Source organism: Anabas testudineus, chromosome 24 (assembly GCF_900324465.2).
Source record: "Anabas testudineus chromosome 24, fAnaTes1.2, whole genome shotgun sequence".
Lineage (NCBI taxonomy): Eukaryota > Metazoa > Chordata > Actinopteri > Anabantiformes > Anabantidae > Anabas > Anabas testudineus.
The window spans coordinates 14,479,924-14,500,673 of NC_046632.1; the positions used below are offsets into that span (position 1 = coordinate 14,479,924).

At 39.9% G+C, this 20,750-nt stretch overlaps 1 protein-coding gene across 1 annotated transcript in view; it reads right to left on the reverse strand.

Annotated features, from left to right (window-relative positions):
* Positions 1 to 2,245: 2,245 nt before the first annotated feature.
* The window catches only part of man1a1 (mannosidase, alpha, class 1A, member 1), a 92,491-nt gene continuing 73,986 nt past the window's right edge, over positions 2,246 to 20,750 (reverse strand). Inside the window, exons 6-12 of the mRNA XM_026341004.1 lie at positions 16,088 to 16,211; positions 15,835 to 15,928; positions 12,110 to 12,225; positions 10,274 to 10,493; positions 9,553 to 9,725; positions 9,079 to 9,194; positions 2,246 to 5,705 (exon numbers count right to left, since the gene is read on the reverse strand). Of these exons, the coding sequence (XP_026196789.1) occupies positions 5,573 to 5,705; positions 9,079 to 9,194; positions 9,553 to 9,725; positions 10,274 to 10,493; positions 12,110 to 12,225; positions 15,835 to 15,928; positions 16,088 to 16,211 (976 nt within the window). The 3' untranslated portion in view covers positions 2,246 to 5,572. The remainder of the gene's footprint in view (positions 5,706 to 9,078; positions 9,195 to 9,552; positions 9,726 to 10,273; positions 10,494 to 12,109; positions 12,226 to 15,834; positions 15,929 to 16,087; positions 16,212 to 20,750) is intronic.

Here is a 20,750-nt window from a genome sequence, read left to right on the forward strand (position 1 = left end):
AACATAAAACCTGTGTGGATCTAGTCTCTTCCTTCTTTTACCTCCTGAACACAAACCATCTCTGTGCTGCAGCTAATGGGCTGTGATGCTGCTCAGACTCTTCTGGGCTTTTAGACACGTCAGGTTTAAGTAGTGATGTTTCCAGAGGGCAGACATGCAAGAAGATCAAAGTATATAACAGGACTTTTTAGAGTTTCAAATCAGGTTGATGGACGATGTTTGTAAGCTTGAAAGAAAACAAAAAACAAAACACTCATGCTATGTTGAGCAGCAGAAATAAGTAATGAGCATGAAGGTTGCCCTCTGGTGTGGTGCTCTGCTGCCCTCTGGTGTGCAGCCCCCCTAACTGTACGTCTTAGTTCAGGATCAATTCTGTTTTGTGACAAAACAAACGATATGGTAATAAAATAGGTTTTAAAACCCTAAATCTAAGCAGTCAGTGGAGATATACAACTATATTAAAAGATAATTCCCCGCTTCTCATTACTGTTAACAGCAGCCAGGTGATATGTTAGGGTTCAGCAGCTCTAATAAGACGCCAGCTCTAAACTTTGAGTTTGTGATGCTGTTTTTCATGGTCCTGGGACACAACATGTGACTTCCAGACCCACAGAGAACTGTGTGGACGACGGAGAGCGGAGGTGATGACAAGGAACAATCGCTCCAAACGATGTTTTTCTATTCACTCGAGTTCCACAGCAAAGGTTCAGCCAGAGCAGGATGAAGTGTCAGCGAGAAGATAAGACACAAATAATTAGCATGAATATCAGCTGCATCAGGAGACAGAGTCTGTTTTTTCCTCTGTGCCTTCATCAAACTTATGAATAGGAAAATGACAAAGTGGACAAAACAACCACTTCATATTTAATTTCATAAAACATGAAATCACCTCCTGATCTCTTCTACTATTGTTAGTTTGTGGCTACACCTCATATATATTCAGCACACTGAAAAAAGAAACGCTTTAAACCTTAAAAGCATTAAAATAAACTGTTAATTTAACGCCAAGCGTTGATAAAAACCTCCCCACTGAGCACTGACCTTCACTCATGAGCATCACGGCTGAAAAGACAGAAGACGATCCACAACCATCACTTATTAAAAGATTTTTATTCACAATAGAAGTGTAACAAATATAGTTTATTAAAAAGTCTGCTGCTCATTAATATCATTTTAATCGATAAGCTCAGAAGATTTTTTATATAAATGTAGAACGGCTCATTTGCCAGAATGGAATATTTACATTTTTATCCCCAATAATATTAACACAGTAGTAGTAGAACAATTTCCCCCACAAAATTAACATATTGCATATAAACGCAAAGTAAACTATGTGCAATGGAATGATTATCAGCAACAAATTGTACAGATACATTTCTGAGGTTGGTTCACACATTTAACCCCTTAAAGGAAAATGCCAACTATTTTAAGAATTGAAGTGATTTCAGTCCCAGGACCTGTCAGTTATGTTTAGTGATTGTGCACCACTCGAAAATAAAAAATAAAATGAAATAAAATAAAATAGATGTCCTCACTTTCATTTGGACCAACCGAACCGTGAATTCCATGAATAGTTGGCATTTCCCATAAAAAGGCTTTGGAATGCAACAGATGGTCAAAACTATTTTCTGAAAATCACAAAAGACAATTCAACATTTTTAGGAAACAATTAAAAAATAAAAACAATCAAAGAAAATCAAGTGTGTGTATGAGAATGATCATGAGATGTCTGATGTCACACCATGTGGAGCTAAAGCAAACATCACACTGATGGCTCACGTGCACATTCTGCATCTCCTCCCTGTTCAGGTAGTGAAACAACCAGATCAGAAACACATCGTGTACTTCGATTCTGACTACTGGGGGAATTCTGATTCAGTGGATCAGCCCTTTAAGTCTGAATGTCAACTCTACACGGTTACTTTAACATGTTTCTAATTCTCAAAATACATTGGAAACCAAATTACAGACTGAAAAACCGTCACCGTGGGGAGAGGAACTGTAAAACAACACTCCTACTACCAGCGAACTACGTTCACTTCATTAGCAAATTTTAGAAAAATCATTACAAATTCATACCACTGCTATCGTATCGGAGCAAAACACTACAACACTGAACCCTCCCCATTAGAGAAATCTTTGCAAGAATAAACATTTTGGAAGTGGACAAAAATCATCACGATGAACTTTGGCTGACTTCAGTCCAATCCAGGCAATGCAGCCTAAAATGGTGCTTTTTTTCAAGGGAGTTCTGTATGGAGGAAAGGAACGTCAGCAAGAACTCCTCAAGTCTTCAACGCGTTGCAGCAGATACTGTAACCGTTCCAGCTGAAGGTGTCCGAGTTTGTCCATGGAACCATGAATCTAGTTTTTCTAATCGTTCTTTGGTTCCATTATTGAAAATTCAACATTTTGGAGTTTTTGGACTGTTGTTGAACAAAACAGGACCTGAAGAGGATCAGCATGAGCTCTGGTAAACTGGGACGGCCATGTTCACTGCTGCATTTCATTCACCAAATGATAAACCAAGCTATGTGCTCGAGATTCATCCGTAATGAAAAAGTTACAGTAGAAAAAAACACACTAAAGATGGTTGAGCACAGATTGATGTGGCGAGCAGATGAACTTCCCTGGTTTCCAGCACTGACTTTAACACTTTGTCTGTTTGCAGATTAAAATAATCAAAACATGAAATTTGAAATGGACACAGATGCATTAAACCACTTTTCTTTGTTGTTGTTTACTACGAACACATCGAGAGTCAACCTTCTGTTAGAGATCAGAACAAATACGTGGTTCTGTGTGCTGCGTTTGTACTGGTACACGTCATGTGGCAGATTTGGATCATTTCCTACATTAACAGCAGAGACAGAAACGTTGCTTCCTCTTCTTGTGCTTTCAAAGATAAAAGAAATAAAACACAAAACAAAGACAGACAAGCATTTCAAATCGTTTCGACTTCACATTGGATGGTACATTCATACAGTTTCTATCGTCCCGGTTCTTTGGCCTCTGTCTGATACGAAACCACTAAACTAAACATTTAATGCAAAAACCAGGATGTTAGTTTTGGCAGATAAATATTCAGTTACACCCACAGCGCCACCTGGGGGTCAGCTCCCGACACCACCGCGTCTCAGGTTCACTACAACAAAATAAATTAACAACATTTAGCAAAATCAACCATCACAAACATCATCACCTGGATAACATCGTAAATGTCTCTATACGAGCTCCAATTAAACAAAAGAGGTCGAACACAGAGACGCTGACGTCTGTACAGTGATATCAGGAACACAGCTCAGGAATCCAACGATCTACAGACTGATGCGGTCGTTGTTACAGGGGTTTTTGGTTTTGTTGCTCAAAAGCTGAGTGTTTGGATGCTTAAAATGAAAATCAGTCAGTTTAACTCCATCTAACACCTCCCTCTGTCTGCCACTACTAAATATAGAAGGTTAGTGAACTGAATAATCAACACCTGGAACGATTAACGACTGACTTGTACTTTACTGTTTCTGAAATCACTATGAATCAGTTTCCTTCAGTGTTGGAAACGTTGCTGTCTGCGGTCTGACGCGGACTGTAATAGGAAACAGTGACCACTAGATGTCAGTGTTATCAAAGCACATGTAGTGACTGGGACCTGGTCTGGTCTCAAACCAATAAACAATGTTTTACCATTTAGACAAAGCTGGACTCAGGAGAAAGAGGAGAAGTATTGAAGGCTCCTTCTTTTCATTTTTAATTCTCTTTTAATGGTTTCACCTCCCACTTATCACAAAGGCGTCAAGAAGTTTTCACCAGACCTTCAGCCACTTTCAAGCTAAACTTACTGTACATTGAATATCACATTAAAAAGAGGAATTATCCTTTAATCCATGTCTAGTTTTGGTATAATCCTCATCTGAGGTTTGGGACCCCTACTTAAAGACTTCGTCTTCGAACTCCTTTTCTACAGTGAAGGCACTAGATCCAAGACTAAACTGGACTTCATCTGGCTACAGTTCTGTGTGGCATCAGGAGAAATCTTTTCCTTAAACTCCAACTAAACAACCTGGTCAGTGTGACTTTTTCAACACAAATTCTTACAACATCAAAAACAGCGAGACAGTTTATGTCACTACAATCAGCACGCCAACAAAAATATCAACGACATAATGGTAAAGCTGTATATGAATCAGTATGGCTTCTTGTGTGTGTGTGTGTGTGTGTGTGTGTGAAGGAGAAATATTACAGCGAAGTCGAGTCTGCGCCTCCTCATAGAGGAGAGAAGATCCTACAGCCTGTCCTACACTTCAACACGAGGACAGCGACGACAAGAAGCGAAGGAGGTACGACCGATACGAAGGTTCGCTGATGCTGACAGTGTCGTCAGCTGTTTGCTTTTTGGGAGACGTCTGACAAGATTCTACAAATATGCATTAATATTATCAGTTGTGATTGAGGCATTCAGTGTCCCCAGGTCTAAAGAACAACAACAACAAAGAACAACTAAAAACAACAACAACAAACTGATATAAGACTAACGTCAGCTGACGCCCCTGTATCGGTCCAACCTCAGTAACACTGAAATAAATCCAGAATGTAAAAAGCCAGATAAAAACACAGATGAACTGAGAGAACAAGATATGCAGCATTATGTAAACAATGTCTGAGGGTGGGGATGGCGTTACTGGCTGATGGGGAGCTGGTGAGGCGAGTTGTTCCTGTGTCACACCAAACTCAGGGAGAGGAAGGAAGGAGCAGTCAGGTAGAAGGTGACGAGGGGAAGCAGGAGGTTCATAAAAAGACGTTCAGGTTGTGCTGCGAATGTTCGTTACTCCCACAGAGACAACCGCGTGGTTTTAGAAAAGCAAACGTTTCTTTGAGAACCAGTTCCTAATCAGATATTGAAGCGGTACAGCAGAAGGAAAAGACAACGTACATGAAGTTGAAGGAGCGTCCTATAGCTCGCTAAGTCAGCCTTATGATCCTCAGACGAGAGCTCGAGGTTCTGTGGGTTCGGTGCCCAATAGATCCACATTAGGGAGATGACTGGTTGACGTCTGGTCTGTCTGTGTTCTCCTTCACAAGAAAACTGAAAACACACGGAGCTGTAGCTACTAACAACACAGTAACTGAGTAATGTGAAACTGGCCAGAGTGTCCCTCTGAATGAGCTGAAAGGGGATAAACGTGACGTAATGATATCTTCAGATATCAGAGTCCAAGAATATTAAAAACGTACAACAGCAGTCTGGAGATATCACAGCACTATGCTATAATTTATCACGTCATGGTTTTAAGCTCATGTGGAGGGACGTTCTGTTACGTGTTGACAAGTTACTCGTCATCCAGCAGCAAACCACAGCGGATCATCTAATAAAATACAACCAGGAAGCTCCGACAGGCGTGAATTTGATTTTGATCTCATTGAAAATGAAAATTTGAATCCGGTCAAGAGGCGTCTGTCCCCATCGGCTGACTCCAAATAGCTAAACTCTTTCAAACGGACAGCAGGAGGCTCAGGTATACAGAATCAGAGGTTCTCGCACGTGCTTTTTTTTTTGGGTGTCTGTGCAGGATGTCCACTACTCCACTTCGTTGGGTCTGTCCGGGTCTGTTCTGTCCTTCTTGATGACGGGCAGAGGGTGGGCTTCCGTGTTAAAGACCCAGTGGTCGAACGGTAGGTGGTCGTCATCCGAGAAGAGCAGGTAGAGATACCTGGAAGAGACAACGGAGGAAACAAGCTTTAACAAAACTACTGTAAACTAACAGTTATGCTGTCAGTAAACTTATTATTACTTAATTATTATTACTGATCCATGGAAACGAATAAATCTGAAGATCCAACAGATGATTATTATCTGTTTATACAGTACAAACAATTACAGTACCGACATAAAAATGCAGTTACAGCGAAGTCTTGAGGGTGAAACAATGTTTTGATTACATAAACACACTTCAACTCCTGCGTTCATTTCTTTATAAAGATGACTAGTTCGGGGATCAACACTGCTTCCCCTTCAGTGCTTTTGATATTATTCTGAGTTGTGTTCTGCTTTTGCAATATTTATCAGCAGTTCTGCCAAAAAAAAAAAAAAAAAAAGAAAAAGGGTTGAAACAGATGTGGAGCAGAGAGGAGAGGATGAGCACGGCTCGAGCTCAGACCAGTTGATGAAACCTTAAATGATGAAATGCTGTTGCACAATGTCATCAGAGCTTATGAAACAGTGAAAAAAAATATTATTCATCGAAGTAGTGATATGAAACTAAGTAAATTAAACAGGTTTCAGGACAGCTGCTGGTCCAGTATTTTCATTCCAGACTTCATCACGGAGAGATGACGAGTAAGGAAAAGAGAGATCGATAAAAGGAAAGCAAATGAGCTGCCGCGTGTATTTCTGCTCCGACAAAGACTCGACAATGATTCTGAATTTAAGTAGAAATAAAACACGTCTTATACAGTTGGGTGAACATGCTCTAATTTGTGATGATAAAAGACCAACAAAGTAAAAATAAGTTGCTGCTTCAACACACAGTGTTTCTTACAGCCAGCAGCAGTAAGTTCCAGAAACCAGAAAAGAGGAACAAGCTAAAAAATAAAACGTGTCATTATTCAGCAGAAGAGCTGGTTCTCCAGAAAGTCCTCAACCTTCGCAACAAGTCCCCGTCCTCCTCCGCCAGCCAATAAACCGCAAGAAAGTGGCGAGTGATTGAAGGCAGGCAGCAGTGTGAAGTATGGTTGTGTCCTTGGCAGCAGTGGGAAGATGAATACTGGAAGTGGCTCTGCATGATGCCAAGATCCCCCAGTTACATTAGGAGGATTAGACCTATGGCTCTGCTGCTAAATGGGATTGATATTTTCTGTGTCCAGTGAGGTCCGGCTCCAGTATCAAGGATATCATGCAGCCTGACGGATGAGGCAATTATTGTGTTGCTACCCAAGCTGGTGGTCAATTACACTCTTTATTTTTCCTCTGGTTGTCTGTGGGAGACCTTTAATGTTAGATAATGCTAATGAGGCATTTTAAATTTCTTCTTCATGCTTTTCCCCCAAAAAATGTAATCATGCCTACAAAAACCATCCTATCCAACTTGCATATTGGATGCCAACTCTCTCTTCTTTTCGGGAGTAAAGGTGCAGCTTGTTAAAATTTACAGCCTATAAAAATGTTGGATTGGATGGCACCTGGCCCCCATCAGACTCTTTAGGCTAACCTTGGCTCATTGTTAATGGCCGTCTGGTGTGAGGGAATAAAAACAATAATAGAAGAAGAGGGACAGAGGGGAGGACGTGAACATGAAGGAGGCAGAGGACCATAAAGATGTTGATGGAAATAAAAGAACCTGAGATGATCAGCAGCAATTTGTCAGATTACAATAACGTAATAGAAGTGTGTATTATAGACAGGTTTCTAGTTAGCATGGACAAACACAGAAAACCACACACACACACACACACACACACACACACACACACACACACACACACACACACACACACACTGTACATGTACACACACTTTCACACTTGTTAAACTGTAGTTGGGATTTTTACTCATGCTTTAAACAGACCGTCTTCCTCAACACAGTTGGAAAGCCATCTGAGAAGGAAAGCCCTATTAGCCACCAGATATCACACTGTGTGGCTGACAACACATTTAAAGAGTCATTTGTGGCTCTCACACACACACACACACACACACACACACACACACACACACACACACACACACACACACACACACACACACACACACACACACACACACACAGCCTCAAACGAGAGCAGTTTAGTAAAAAATCAGGCGACTATTAAGAAGTGAGAAGTCGCAGCTGCCTGTGGAGTTTCTCTCAGTTTCTGTCCATCTCCTCCTAATGTCTATTATTTAAGATCTGAAGAGGTACAGGTGTTTACAGTACTTGAAAATTCATTTAGAGTAAATAAAAATAAAGTACATTTATAAGCCAATAAGCCAATAAAGGATTTGTAAAAACGTGGGTGATAATCTGCATTTGGAGGAAGCTACTTGTTAAAAATCTGTTTCTAATTATTTTCATATTACATGTCTCACAGTGAGAATCGTTCCAGTGTGGGTGGATTTTTCATTCAAGAGACATTAAATCTGTTCACTCAATATGTGATTTGATGTGTCCAGATAGCATGAGTCACTTTAACAACTGTTCCACCAAAGATGCTCTCTGAGTTAGGGGTCACGAGCAACCAAAGCACACTGTGTGTATCTGCAGGCCTGTACTCTGAAACCTGTGCTGCAGCCTTCTGCTACTTGTTATGGACTATTTATTTTAACTATTCCTGTATCTAGTTGCCACTTTTCCCTCACATGAAGTGTTCTTGTAGAGGTAACATTGAAGAAAATAGTGCTGCAGCTAAATACTTTAGCTTTACTCCATGAATTCATTGGGTTACTTGATGTAAATATGTCGGAAAATAGTGCAGAAATGTATTTGTTGTCAGAAAGGTGAATATATTGTGAAGCAGAACAATGGTTTTCAGTTATTGGACACCACCCCCAATACATCTCTAATTTAAAGCTGATGTGAACACAACATATGGTCACAGTATGGTTAATATACTGTCAGCAGAATGTGCAGTGCTGCAATAGATGATCCTACAGAGATCTAACCAAATTATTTTGTTACTGATCCAGATATTGAATGCACAAGCAGCTAAGAGCCCAGACACTTGAATCTTTATTCCGTTGTCAGTCTCAGTCTAATATCGCACCCAGTCTGCTTTAGAAAACGCAGTCTCAATTAATTCTGAGACTGATTCATATGCTGTAGCTTCAAAAGCCTCGCAGATTCACTCAATCTTTTGAGTAGTGAAGTAACCTTGCCAGTGACCTAAGCCACTGTGGAGCTTTGTCTGAATGAATAACAACATCATACTTTGTGTTTACAACAGTGTGTGCGTGTGTGTGTGTGTGTGTGTGTGTGTGTGTGACTTGACATCTCTATCAGTTTGGGGATGCAGGATCCCAGTCCCTCCATAAAATGCAATAACAGCACAATCATAAGAGGACAGAAGTGAAGGGTGTGCATATAAAGTTGTTCAGTTTGTGGGTCTTACTTGAGTGTCTCAGCTAAGTAGAAGCTCTGTTGTACGTCGTCGTGGTTGGGAGTAGAAGCGTAGACGTCTCTGATGCCGCTGTAGCCTCCCTCTACTTTACAATGCTGCTCCAAGGCCTGGATGAGATACAGTAATAAAGAGAGACAACATGAAGGAAGGAAAGCACAGAAGGGTGTCAGTGAGTGGTAACATCAATCCAGCTCTTTATGTAGTTAAAGAAACCACTAAACCACAGGGCGGATTATGTGCTAAATATAAAAAAAGGCCTAATAAATTGACCTTCTGTTAGTTTCCTTCCTCATTTGTATGTTGTCTTTAAGATCATGTGAAAAATACACCAACAAACTCAAAGTTTACCAGTTATTGTTCCTGCCTGAAATTAAATCTCTCTAAATTCTTCGACGAATAAAAACACAGTTTTTTTTTTACCCAAATTGCACAGTAGAACCAATTTTCATTTAGTTTACATTTTACCTGAACAGCCTCCCAGCCCCACTCCCTGTATTTGGGGTCGTGGGTGAACCTCCACATGTACATGTAAGTCTCGATGACCTCAGGGCGGAGGATGAAGTACTTCTCATTCTGGCGGGTGGCGATGGCCTCCACTCCCCCATCAAAACGAAACGCCTCTGGACCCAGCTTCAAAGCTGCAGGGGGAGAAAAATAAAAGAAAACACTTTAAATGTACAGAAGCATAAAGCTCAATGTAATCTTAATTACAGTATTTAACAGCTTTCCTTTGAATTGAATGTTATTATTTATAGGTATTTACATATTTACTTACTGTTGAAGTTATGTTTATGTTGTTGAGGTGGTGGAACAATGACTAAAAATACGTTTTTCCATTGTTGGTGGTAATTATTCATCACAACTGTATTTACTTTCAATGAGATTCTTCAGTAAACAGTAATTTTGATGTCTTACTTAATAGGATGACAGGACAACATGCAAATATGTGACATTCTCACTTTAGAGGAGAAGATGCTGTCATTAATATACAAAAATAATAATAATAACACACCATCGCCATCAAATGTGGCGGCACTCAAAAGCGACAGGTAGGAGTAAACATCTAAAATGGCATTGGACCCAAGTCTGCAACTAAATCAGAACTGTCAAACTTAAAAGTAGAGTCAGGAAATTAATGGAAAACATAAATCATATTAGTTGGAAACGCCTGTGTGTGCATATTTACCCGTCCTGCTATAAGACTCGTGACATGTTCGAGCAATCTCTGCGGCAAGCTCCATCTGGTGGCCCGTCTTGTCACTGGGCGCCCCATCGGCACCCAGCGCAATCATGCCACCCGCAAAACAGGTCAGGTGTCCCATCTTGTGCTCCAGCAGCCCCCCCTTCCACTCCGCTATGTAGGTTAGCCCACTGCTCGACTTCCTCATCAGGTTGGTTTCTATCGCCTGAGAGAGAGAGAGAGAGAGAGAGAGAGAGAGAGAGTTGGATCTACTGACACTCAAACACAACCCATCCTATAGAAAACCAGCACCGGAGAGCTACCAGGGCCATCTTTTCATTTCCCTGCCATGACTCAGATACTTCACTGCTGCTGCTCTCTCTCCAGCAGCCTTCACTTGACGAACACAGCAAGAAGGCCCTTAATCCTTGAAGATTGAGAGGGATTATACCGAAAGTATCCTGGCATGTTTAATTCTGTTTTAGTCACCATGTAATATATTCGCTCCCCAGTGTGTTACAGAAAGACAAGCAGCTGATCAGCTTCCTGCAGCTGAGACCCGTTGCTTGTCATTGCAACTTAAGTTGACAATTTGTTTAAACAGAGAAAAGCTGTCTGCTCAAATGTGTGTGTGTCTGTTCGTTTCAGATTTCAAGAGGCTGTTGTTACTGTAGATTCATCTGTTCAAAGTGTTTGTTTTCTTATACAAAAGTGTGTTTAGCTCATCTGTGCTTCATCCCCATCTGTTCAAACTCACGATGTTCCCAAAATTATTATCAGAAAAACACTACACTTTGTTGTCAGGATGATGTTGAGTGAGAGACAGTGAAGTCACCTGAATCAAACAACACTTTTTAGTCAAACATTATTTACGAGTTGCATGTTTCAAGCTTATGTCAGCTGGCATAGCAACTGTTCATTAACTGTAGGGTTTAATTCTCAGCTCCTTGGCCATGTCTTGAAATCGCTGAATGAACCTGCTGTTAGTCACTTTGGACAAAAGTTTCTATCAAAGTACTAAATGTAAATGTAAATTAACACAACTGTATTGCTGCAATATTCTCTACAGGGAGAAATAAATCCTGTACAACACCAAGTCCTCTTCTAAATATCTAAATCTGACCTCGACTCTGTAATAACTTATTATCAAACCAGCCATTTATTATGACTCAGAGAGCTGGTTGTGGTAAATCCTGGGGAGGTAATCCCTCCAGTTCACTATTTGTAAAGACCATTTTCAAACCCACATTTTGTCCACTCAGTAAGAACAACTTCAAATTTGAGGTCTCCTGATTCTGTGCACAGAATGAGATTTATAACGCACAGAGATCAGTGCTGTCCCATGTTGTGAGGGCCGGGCTGAGAAAAGGTGCGTTACACCATTCACTGATGGGGGCAGAATACGGTTTATCAACACATTTCTAGATTCTGAGTTTCTATATCAGGAAGACTGACTTCTAAGCTGAACTTCTGCTTCTGATGGATATATTGAAAGTACATGAAAGAAAACTTCTTTACAACATTACTTTTTAACTTTGTGAACTACAAGAAAAGAAAATCTTGTTCCATGTTTTATTATATCATTATAAAAACATTTGATATGTTAGCTTTAAATATTTTATTCACATATGTATTTAGAGGCCTAATACAGATCTTGTGCTACTATTTAAAAGGAGTTCAACACAAAATCCAAATCTTCTTTCATGATGCTGAAACATCCAACAGTTTCAGTTGAAACTAAGAATAAAGCCTCAGTTTCATTCTGCAACAGTTAAATCAACTCGACCGATATTGACGGGCTGTGTGTGTGTGTGTGTGTGTGTGTGTGTGTGTGTTTGTTACCTGCAGGGCATCATAGTACATCTTTTTGCCTTCCTCATCACTCTTGTCAGACATCAGCCAGGCCTTGAGCAGGTACTCATAGAAACTGTCACCTAGGCCACCTACAGATACGTGATCTGTAACACACAGATAAACAAAGAGTATTACACACACGTATGCACACAAACAAACCACCTACATGTCTGGCGGTGTAGATTACAACTGCCAACACTGTTGGATCGTCCATAGATCAACCTCACATGACACAGGGCTGGATTAATGTGTTTAATATAAGGAGAACACACAGTATCTACAGCAAATGATGAACTACAGTATAGTCTCCATTTGTGTGAGTGTGTGGGGGTGGTTATTGTAGGTGAACCTCCAGGCAGCTTAGCTTTACTTCTGTATTTGCCCTGCTGATTGTCAGTGACGGCTCATCCATATGCATGTGTCATTAACAGAGTCCAGCCCTGTTTGTGGTGTGCAGAGATTAAATGTCAGCTGTGATCATCTTGAAGTGAAGAGAAGGGAGGCCGGTGGCTTTGAGCCGATAAGGGTGCCTAAACCAGGAGCACCAGATAATCGAGAGAGAGATGACACAGGTTTGAAACAGAGCATCCGTGATCTGCCATAAAACACAACTGAATGAAAAACAGTTACAAACGTATGCACAAAGATGTTTATGACTCATAAATGGAAGCAGTGAGAGCGCTGAAAACACATTTCCTATGCCCACATGTTGACATAACAGCTGTTTGGTTAAAACATAAATCTACCAAGTCTAAAACTGTACGTTCAACGTATGAAAGAGACAGGACGAGCCTTTCTGGGAGGCTGTGGTGGGGAGTTATTTTTTCAGACAACATTAGGCTGCAAAAATCCCTACATCATAATTTATTCAACAAAAGCATTCCCATCACTATTGCATAATTTCTTTCTAGATGAAAACCCCTCTCTGACTAAGATGAGCATAAAAGCGTTTTTCTGTGAGTGAGGATTTTTTTTTTCTTTCCCTTTTTGGTTCAAACTTGCGGTTTCTATTCAGCAATGCTAATTGAGTATGTCACAATTTGCATAAAATACTTGGATGAAAACACAACTACTGGTTCTGGTTAAGAGTGTCAGCTAAATGCCAAAAATTATCACCATGGATGTGCTTTCAGTAGTTTGATTTAATATTTCAATGTGTGAGATGATAAAAGTAGACCAGACGTGCAGGTCCATATTTTATCACAGCCTCTAACAGCCTCCAAATAAGAGCTGTGTATCAGAAGCGATACCAGGAAGGACTCTACTGAAGTGCATTCGTGGCTATAAAAAACAATTTTATAAAACTGGATCAAAGAAGTTCTAATTTAATGGCAATGAGACAATGAGAGGCCTTGATTTTATGCAGAACAGTGACTGGCTTAAAGAGACATGATACTTGTACAAAGTAACATGGGTACTACAATAATTAAGCATGAAAAATAATTAGTCATTTCAAATCAGAAAAGCTCAATAGCTGTTAGCAGGGGAACATCCCTGCAGATCCCTAAAACTCCCTCAGCTTCTTTTGTGATTTCACTCTCTGTTCATTCCTTCTACTGAGTCTCACAGCAATAAATGACAGTGTTTTGTGTTTCTGTAATAAGAGTTTCCAACAGAAAAAAAGGTTTTTAATAGATTACTGGTCTAATCTATCTGATCCTTGTGGTTCTTGGTAGGTAGCTGAAATAAAAACGCAGCAGGTGCAAAGACAAATTTTCTGCTGTTCCTCGTGTTGTCTTTAGTTCCTGAGGCTCTATAGTTTTATTTTGTCAAAAGGTTTGTTTCAAGAGTTCTGAGAAATACAACTCCAGTGGGATTCTGTGATTCTCTGTTTCTGTTGGACAACAGCTTCCAAACACATTAAAACAAACTGTTTTGATGAAACACACTTACTATATGGTTCTTTGCTGAGAGGTAAATGAGAGTAATCTGGGCTTTGATATACAGCCACTTCTCAGTGTGATTTTCACATTACTAACACACATATTATAGCCAGTATTAGGAAAAACTACTGCTGGATGCGCTGCTTCTCTATGCTACATTTATTCCTTCACTTTTCCTGGACGCCTCCATTCGCTCTCGTTCCTCAAAGTCTCACTTCTCTATCATTACCATCATCACATGGTCAGCTACAGGGTTTGAAGAGGCCAGTAATGGATTTAAAATTATACCCTGTTGCCCCAACAAACAAGTGTGTGATAGGAGTTAGGGGGTGGAGTGAGTGTGAAAATACTTGGTGACACGGGTATATAGTGTTGCAGCAATGTCAAGAGTGACAACAAGGTTTAAATGGAGAGACGTCTGTGAAGGTTCGAAAGAGAGAACAAAGAAATAAGAGAGTATTCTGCACTTGCTCAACACTAACTTTGCTGCCACAACAATTTAAAGGAACACCTTTAAATTTAACTAATGTGGACAATGTTTGGTCAACAAGTTCGTAGTAGTAGTTAAGTTGGATTAAAATAGCTTTTTCATTTGACCAGCAGACCACAATCAAAGGTGTGTTGTAGTTGACTAAAAATCTCTATAAGCAGCTCAGGAAATTGTTATGGGCAGGTTCAGGAGCAAGTTAAAAAATAACGACCTTTCATTTCTGAATCTGAGCTGGAGACAGTGTGGTGATTATAATAAGAGAGTGATATGTGCACTCTCTGGGTTTTCGTCAGTACAAATTACAGGTACTCAATAGTTTCCTTTGAAAGAGCAACATAAAGTGCACTGCTGTAATCTAGACAAGTTGTAATTTGCATGCATTAGTGTTTCAGTGTCATCTTGGGAAAGGAAAGGTCTAACCTTGGTGACACTCTTCAGGCGATAAATGCTAATTTTATGAATGTTTTTGATATCACCCTCAAAGTCCATGTTATTACTAACACAAAGATTTCAGCCTGTGATCTTCACTTTAATTACACTGTATTTACAGTAGGTGTGACGCTACAGCCTGTTTCTGTGTCTGTATCTCTGTGTCGTGAGATTTATCCAGGGATCAGACGCTTTCTCTGGACCCTTGCTCCATAAACGGCTCTCTGTTTGAGCACAAACTACACTCGCACACCCACCAGTTCAGGAGTTGTTCATTAGCTGCATTTAGAGACCAGTGTGTAAGTGTCTTTGCAGTTGTTAAGGAAAATTAAATATGTTTTTGTTTGACAAAGAAAGAAATGCAAGACAATAGTGGATATTTATTTTGAGACAGAAACCAGCTTAAGGACATATTTCTGAATTTCAAAAGCAACATTCTGAATGATAAAATAGTAAAACTATGCAAAATTGTAAAGCTACGGTTTGTTTATGTAGCCTCACTGTGTGTTTCAGCCACAGCTTGGTCCACAGGCAAGTAGGGTAGGAGCCTTTATAGACGGGGAGTTCGAGAAAAATAAGCACTTTTTGGAATTTTAAATCATCCAAAACTATTCTAGTAGAGCCCCAGAAAACAAATATGAAGCCAAAATTATGCATAATATGGCCTCTTTAACAGTGGCCAATAAATGTATGTAAATGATAAAAGTAGCTTCCTTGCTCAATTAGCCTGCTTGCAATAATTTATGAAGAAAAAATAAGAAGCAGTAGCATAAATGGTGGTTGGCAAAGCATCTGATAACCAATCCCAAGATAAAAGACTATGTGCCAACTCGCGCTTTGCATTGATAGAGATGTATGATACATGCAGAGAATGTAGGAAAAGAGAAATAAATACAGTGATGCAGACTTACGTTGGCCCCACTGTCCACTGTTAGGGTTCAGGTAGTTGGGATACAGCCCCTGGGGTTTGTCCAGGCGATTTAGAACCTTCCGAATGTTCATCACCTAATAATTCACAGAAACAGAATGGAATAGGTAAATGTAAATACACATAATGACAATAAAAAATGTAAAGTGTTAATATGATAACACAGAACACAGAACACAGTACGGACAATATGTGGGGGAAAATAAGGTTTACTGTTTTATAGTTTCATCTTTCACCTTTTGAGCAAACTCGGGATTTCCAGAAAGTTTACTGAGGTGCATGAACTCCAGATGCAGGGTGCCATACTCTGCCAGGATGCTGCTTCCACCTGATGCCCATGGCCAGTTTCTACCAATACCACTGCACAAATAGAAAAACAGAAGATGGATTTCTGTTAATAACAGAGGATGCACTAAACAGTTGCAGAGATGTGAAAGACAAGTTGATGATTTCTATGAATTTTAATAAATGTTTTCTTCACCAGCGCAGGCAGAACCACCTTTACATGTTTCAGCTTGTGTACACTGTATATTCAGTCTCACTAATACCTGTAAGTGCTTTGTAGGCAACAACACAAGAAAACAGAATGAGTCACATCAGAAAAGCTTTTCATCAGAAGCCTGAATGTCTGAAAAGAGGTTAAAAGTGTCGACTTAAAGTTTCTTTTCTGACTCAACTGCCATTCATTAATCGTTCCTGTATTTTAGAAATCCATTAGCAGTTGCCATCTGTTGATAAGAGAAGATTCTTCAAATGGATAAAAAACTGAGGTGAATCAACAGAACCAACCAAAACTGAACGAAACTTTCTCTTCACACACCATCTGTGATCACACACTTGACTTTGGCAGCACATCAGTGTGTGTCTGCCAGTCAGTGAGACTGACAGACACATCTCCCCAGATGCTGCTTGTAGTGTCAAAGTTGTCGAACTTCCAGGTCTGATGTGAGAGTTAACAACCCTGGCATGCTTGACAAGGACAGAAGACCCACGTAGTAACTGTGTGTGTGTGATCATTTCAGCCACTGACAGATCACATCCACACCAAGGACTGAGGACTCTGGAGGTGACGCTTCAAGTAACTTTTCATAAATACACACTGATGACTCACGACTCAGTAACAACTGAATGTGAAGACACGGACTCGAGCTGCACATACGCAAACTCACACTCGCATACAGAGAAAACAGAAGCACAGGAGACATCCAACAAATGAGAAACGAGGGGAGGAGAAGGAGTGTGAATTGGGAGAAGTGCCAAACACACACACACATTTCTTCAAAGAGGTGGATGAACATACTAATTATGCCCCCTTCAACTCATCATGCTGCACAAGCCATAATTTGTTTCCCATTACACCATGGATTTAATCAAGTCAACCAAACACAGGGAGGACCACCGCGGCATCAGTCAGCAGGCAGAGACACAGAGAACAGGGTCAGAGAACAAAACTGGACAAATCCCATTACTGCAGACCTGATTGAGGTGGGAACTGTGTTTTATTAGCTGTATTACTATCTATAATTACGTGCACAAAAGTTTAATGTGGCTTAGATGATGTATTAAGTTTAATCCAAAACATACTGTGTGTTTTAGTGACCCCGGCTCCTTCCATAAGAACACAACTTTATTTCTCTATCTCCACAACAGTCTCCGTGCTACCTCCATCTCCCCTCAGTCAACGATAGACTTAATCTATCCATTTTATAAACCCCCCTGATGAAAGATAAATCCCTTCTCTTGGTAGGGAGGAGGTGAACACACACACACACACACACACACACAAACACACCTTTCCGACTCATCCTGGTCCACCCCAATCCTTCCCACAGCCCCGCTGTTAGAAACACTAGATCCCCATTAAGGGGAACACAATAAAAGACAGCAGAGAAAAGCTGCTGTGTAAACCAAACAGACACAAACTGATGAAGTGCAGACATAGAGTATAATACTAGAGACAGATGAGAGTGTGAATATCATTTGTCTGTCCAGGGTGTCTGCAAGTTTCAGAATGACAAATTCAACACTACTTAAGATCTGCAATGCTGGCTGGAACTTAATTAAAATTAAGTTTAAAAAAGGGCAGTCTGCTTGTTTGAATTAACTTACAGAATTACCTATGTTAAGTAATTAAATGTACTTAAAGCAAAATAAATCAACTTGGGAAGAACAAATAACCTAATAAACCTTGTATGCATGTTAAAGTCTAGGATTTTACTGCTGCAGTTTGTAAAAATGAGATATTTTACTGTAGGACTAATATTACTGAGTCAGTCAGGTCTTTGGGTCTTTGTGTTTTATTAAAATATTTGTTGTTAATCTGTGATTGTTCTGCTGCACATGTTGCTTTGCAGTTGCAGTTGTTTAGGTAATCAGACTGCAAAGCAAGCTGCATTGACTGTATATTAGGCAATGTGCTCTAACTCAACTTTCAAAGTCCATAAGCTGCAGCTTTGGTCATGACGGGCATCAGCACAAGATAAGAAAGACACACACTGGGATATAAAGGCACAAAATTAAAATAAAACATACACAGGATTTGAAAAGCACATTAAACTCTATAATAGACATTACAGTCTCAAATAAGAATAAACGGTCACAAATATAATTTAATAACTTAATATCTACTCTATTACTTTGGACATGATGTCTAGTGATCTGATGCAAACATGTCCCATTTACTTTGTGTACTGGGACTGAAAACTGGCCTCCATCCACTGGCAGCACAGTGTAAATGTATTAGTCCATCTGATCAGAGTCCACCGTTGTGTTTGACCAGTGATGCAGATGTGCTGGTGGCCCAGTTTCCAGAACAGTCTTAACAAGCAGCATGCTCCACATTCCTTATCTCACATGGGAGTTCATGAAACTTATTACAAGCTTTAAACTATAAAATACACAACATATTTAGTTTACAGCAAGTTTTTGTGTATGTTATAAAAGTCCTGGAAATACGTTCGAGGTTTTAACGTGCATACTTACAAAAGCCTCAAATGACTGTCACCCTAATTTGCAGAAATGATCTGTACAATCATAAAGGTTGTGTCTCTACCTGACTTTTTTTTTTTTGAGATCGCAGTTGAGTTAATTTTCAGGCACAGTAAGGGGTAGGAAGATTCATTAGGAGCTGGCAGAATAAAATTTCTCACTCTAAAATAACACTGTCTCATGACAAAAGGAATAAAAATGTAGCAAGATGAAAACTCAGTCAGTAATTCTCCTCAGTGACCTGGAACTAGAGGACATCTTAGTGATTATGTTAAGCTTACAGCACTGTATTAAAGATGATACTGAACATTTGTAATGAATCAATAGATCAGCTGCTGTTTGTTTGGCAAACCAACACATACAAGAGCTCCTTAAAGGCACAGAAAGTAGAAAAATTCCCTTATGGACTCTACAATGTCCTTACAAATTGCAAAAAAATGGGCTTTAGAAGAACTGAAATTCACCTTTAGGTTGGACTGTTTTATCAACTGCTGTTTTTGAATTGTCTGAATCCAGAGACAAGAGTGTTAAGTATGACCGGATAAAGTATTAATATGTGACTACAGTACCTCTTTGACAGTTTTCAGATGCCAAATGAATGTTAGTCTAAACCGATAATACCATATTGTGTCATATTATAATGATTCCAGTCATTTTGGTGTCCTCTTTGTCCTTTTGGGCGTGTCCAATCTTCTTCTTATTCAATCTCTTACACCCGTGGCCATTTCTTGGCCAGCTGTGAAATGGCAAATTGTAGCCTTCTAGTTTTACACCCTCGAGTTCATTCTGCACATCCAACAACAGCCATTTTAATTCTGTGGTGTCAAGCAGTAACCTGGAAAAACAGAAAAGGCATTCCATCTCCATAAATTTGCATGTCACACCAGGAAGTGCCCTCTCACGCTCCTCTAGTATTATGCTAGAAAGCAGTGCTGCAATTCATTTACACTCTGTGGTTGGATGAAACATATTTTCTCTTTTTTTTGTTCCCCATGCCAACACTTTCACTGTCCTCATCCTCATCCATGCCACGACCTCTCTTTTCCTCCTGCTTTTCTTCCTTCAATAATTCTTCTTCTGTCTTAAAATCTATTGTACATCTCCTCCTCCAGGGGCAGAGAAAATGTGAATTGCGATAGATTCACAGTTAGCAACTTAATTAGAGGCCTTAAATCACGGCTGTCTTCCACTGCCTTAGGTTACTGCCGAAGAGAGCTGCACTGAGGATGTGTGTGTATATTTCTGAGACTGTGCTTTTAATAAAATCTCTGGATCCTTAGATGCCAGACTTTTCTTTGTTGTTAAAAGTGACTCAGGCCAGTAAGACTATGTTGCTACAAATACCTTGATTGTTTGTCTGTTGAATGTACAAGTATGTACTCATTAGTGTGGCCATGGTAAAAGCCTCTGTTAGGGTTTGTTCATATAATAACACCACTATACTTTAGCTGCTGTTAGCCCCAGACAGAAGTAAACATTTTAAAATGAAGGATGCAAGCTTTACTGAAATATCCAGTACATAGTACTGTATGATGTTAGCTAATCTATAATAAAGACCAGCATGTCTATAGCTAATAAGTAATAGTAAATAGACTAACAGACACTTTGCTCTTCACCAACCTTGATTGTATCAATACACTTTATGACTTCTTCTACTGCTGCTACGCTGATGACACAGTGTTCTCTGATTAAGAAGTTAAGGTTTGTGGCCCTCTGATTGCATAGGGTATTATACTGTCATCAGGCTTTATTAAGCAGATCATTTCCACACATCCACTGGGGTTAACAAGAAAATTTTCCTATCACATCTAAAAGAAAAGGCTCCATGACAGAGCGCCACTTCACAGGGTCACCAAGTGCGACCACATTACCATTCTTCATCTAGGCCTGTTGATCAAGCTCCAAGAGCCC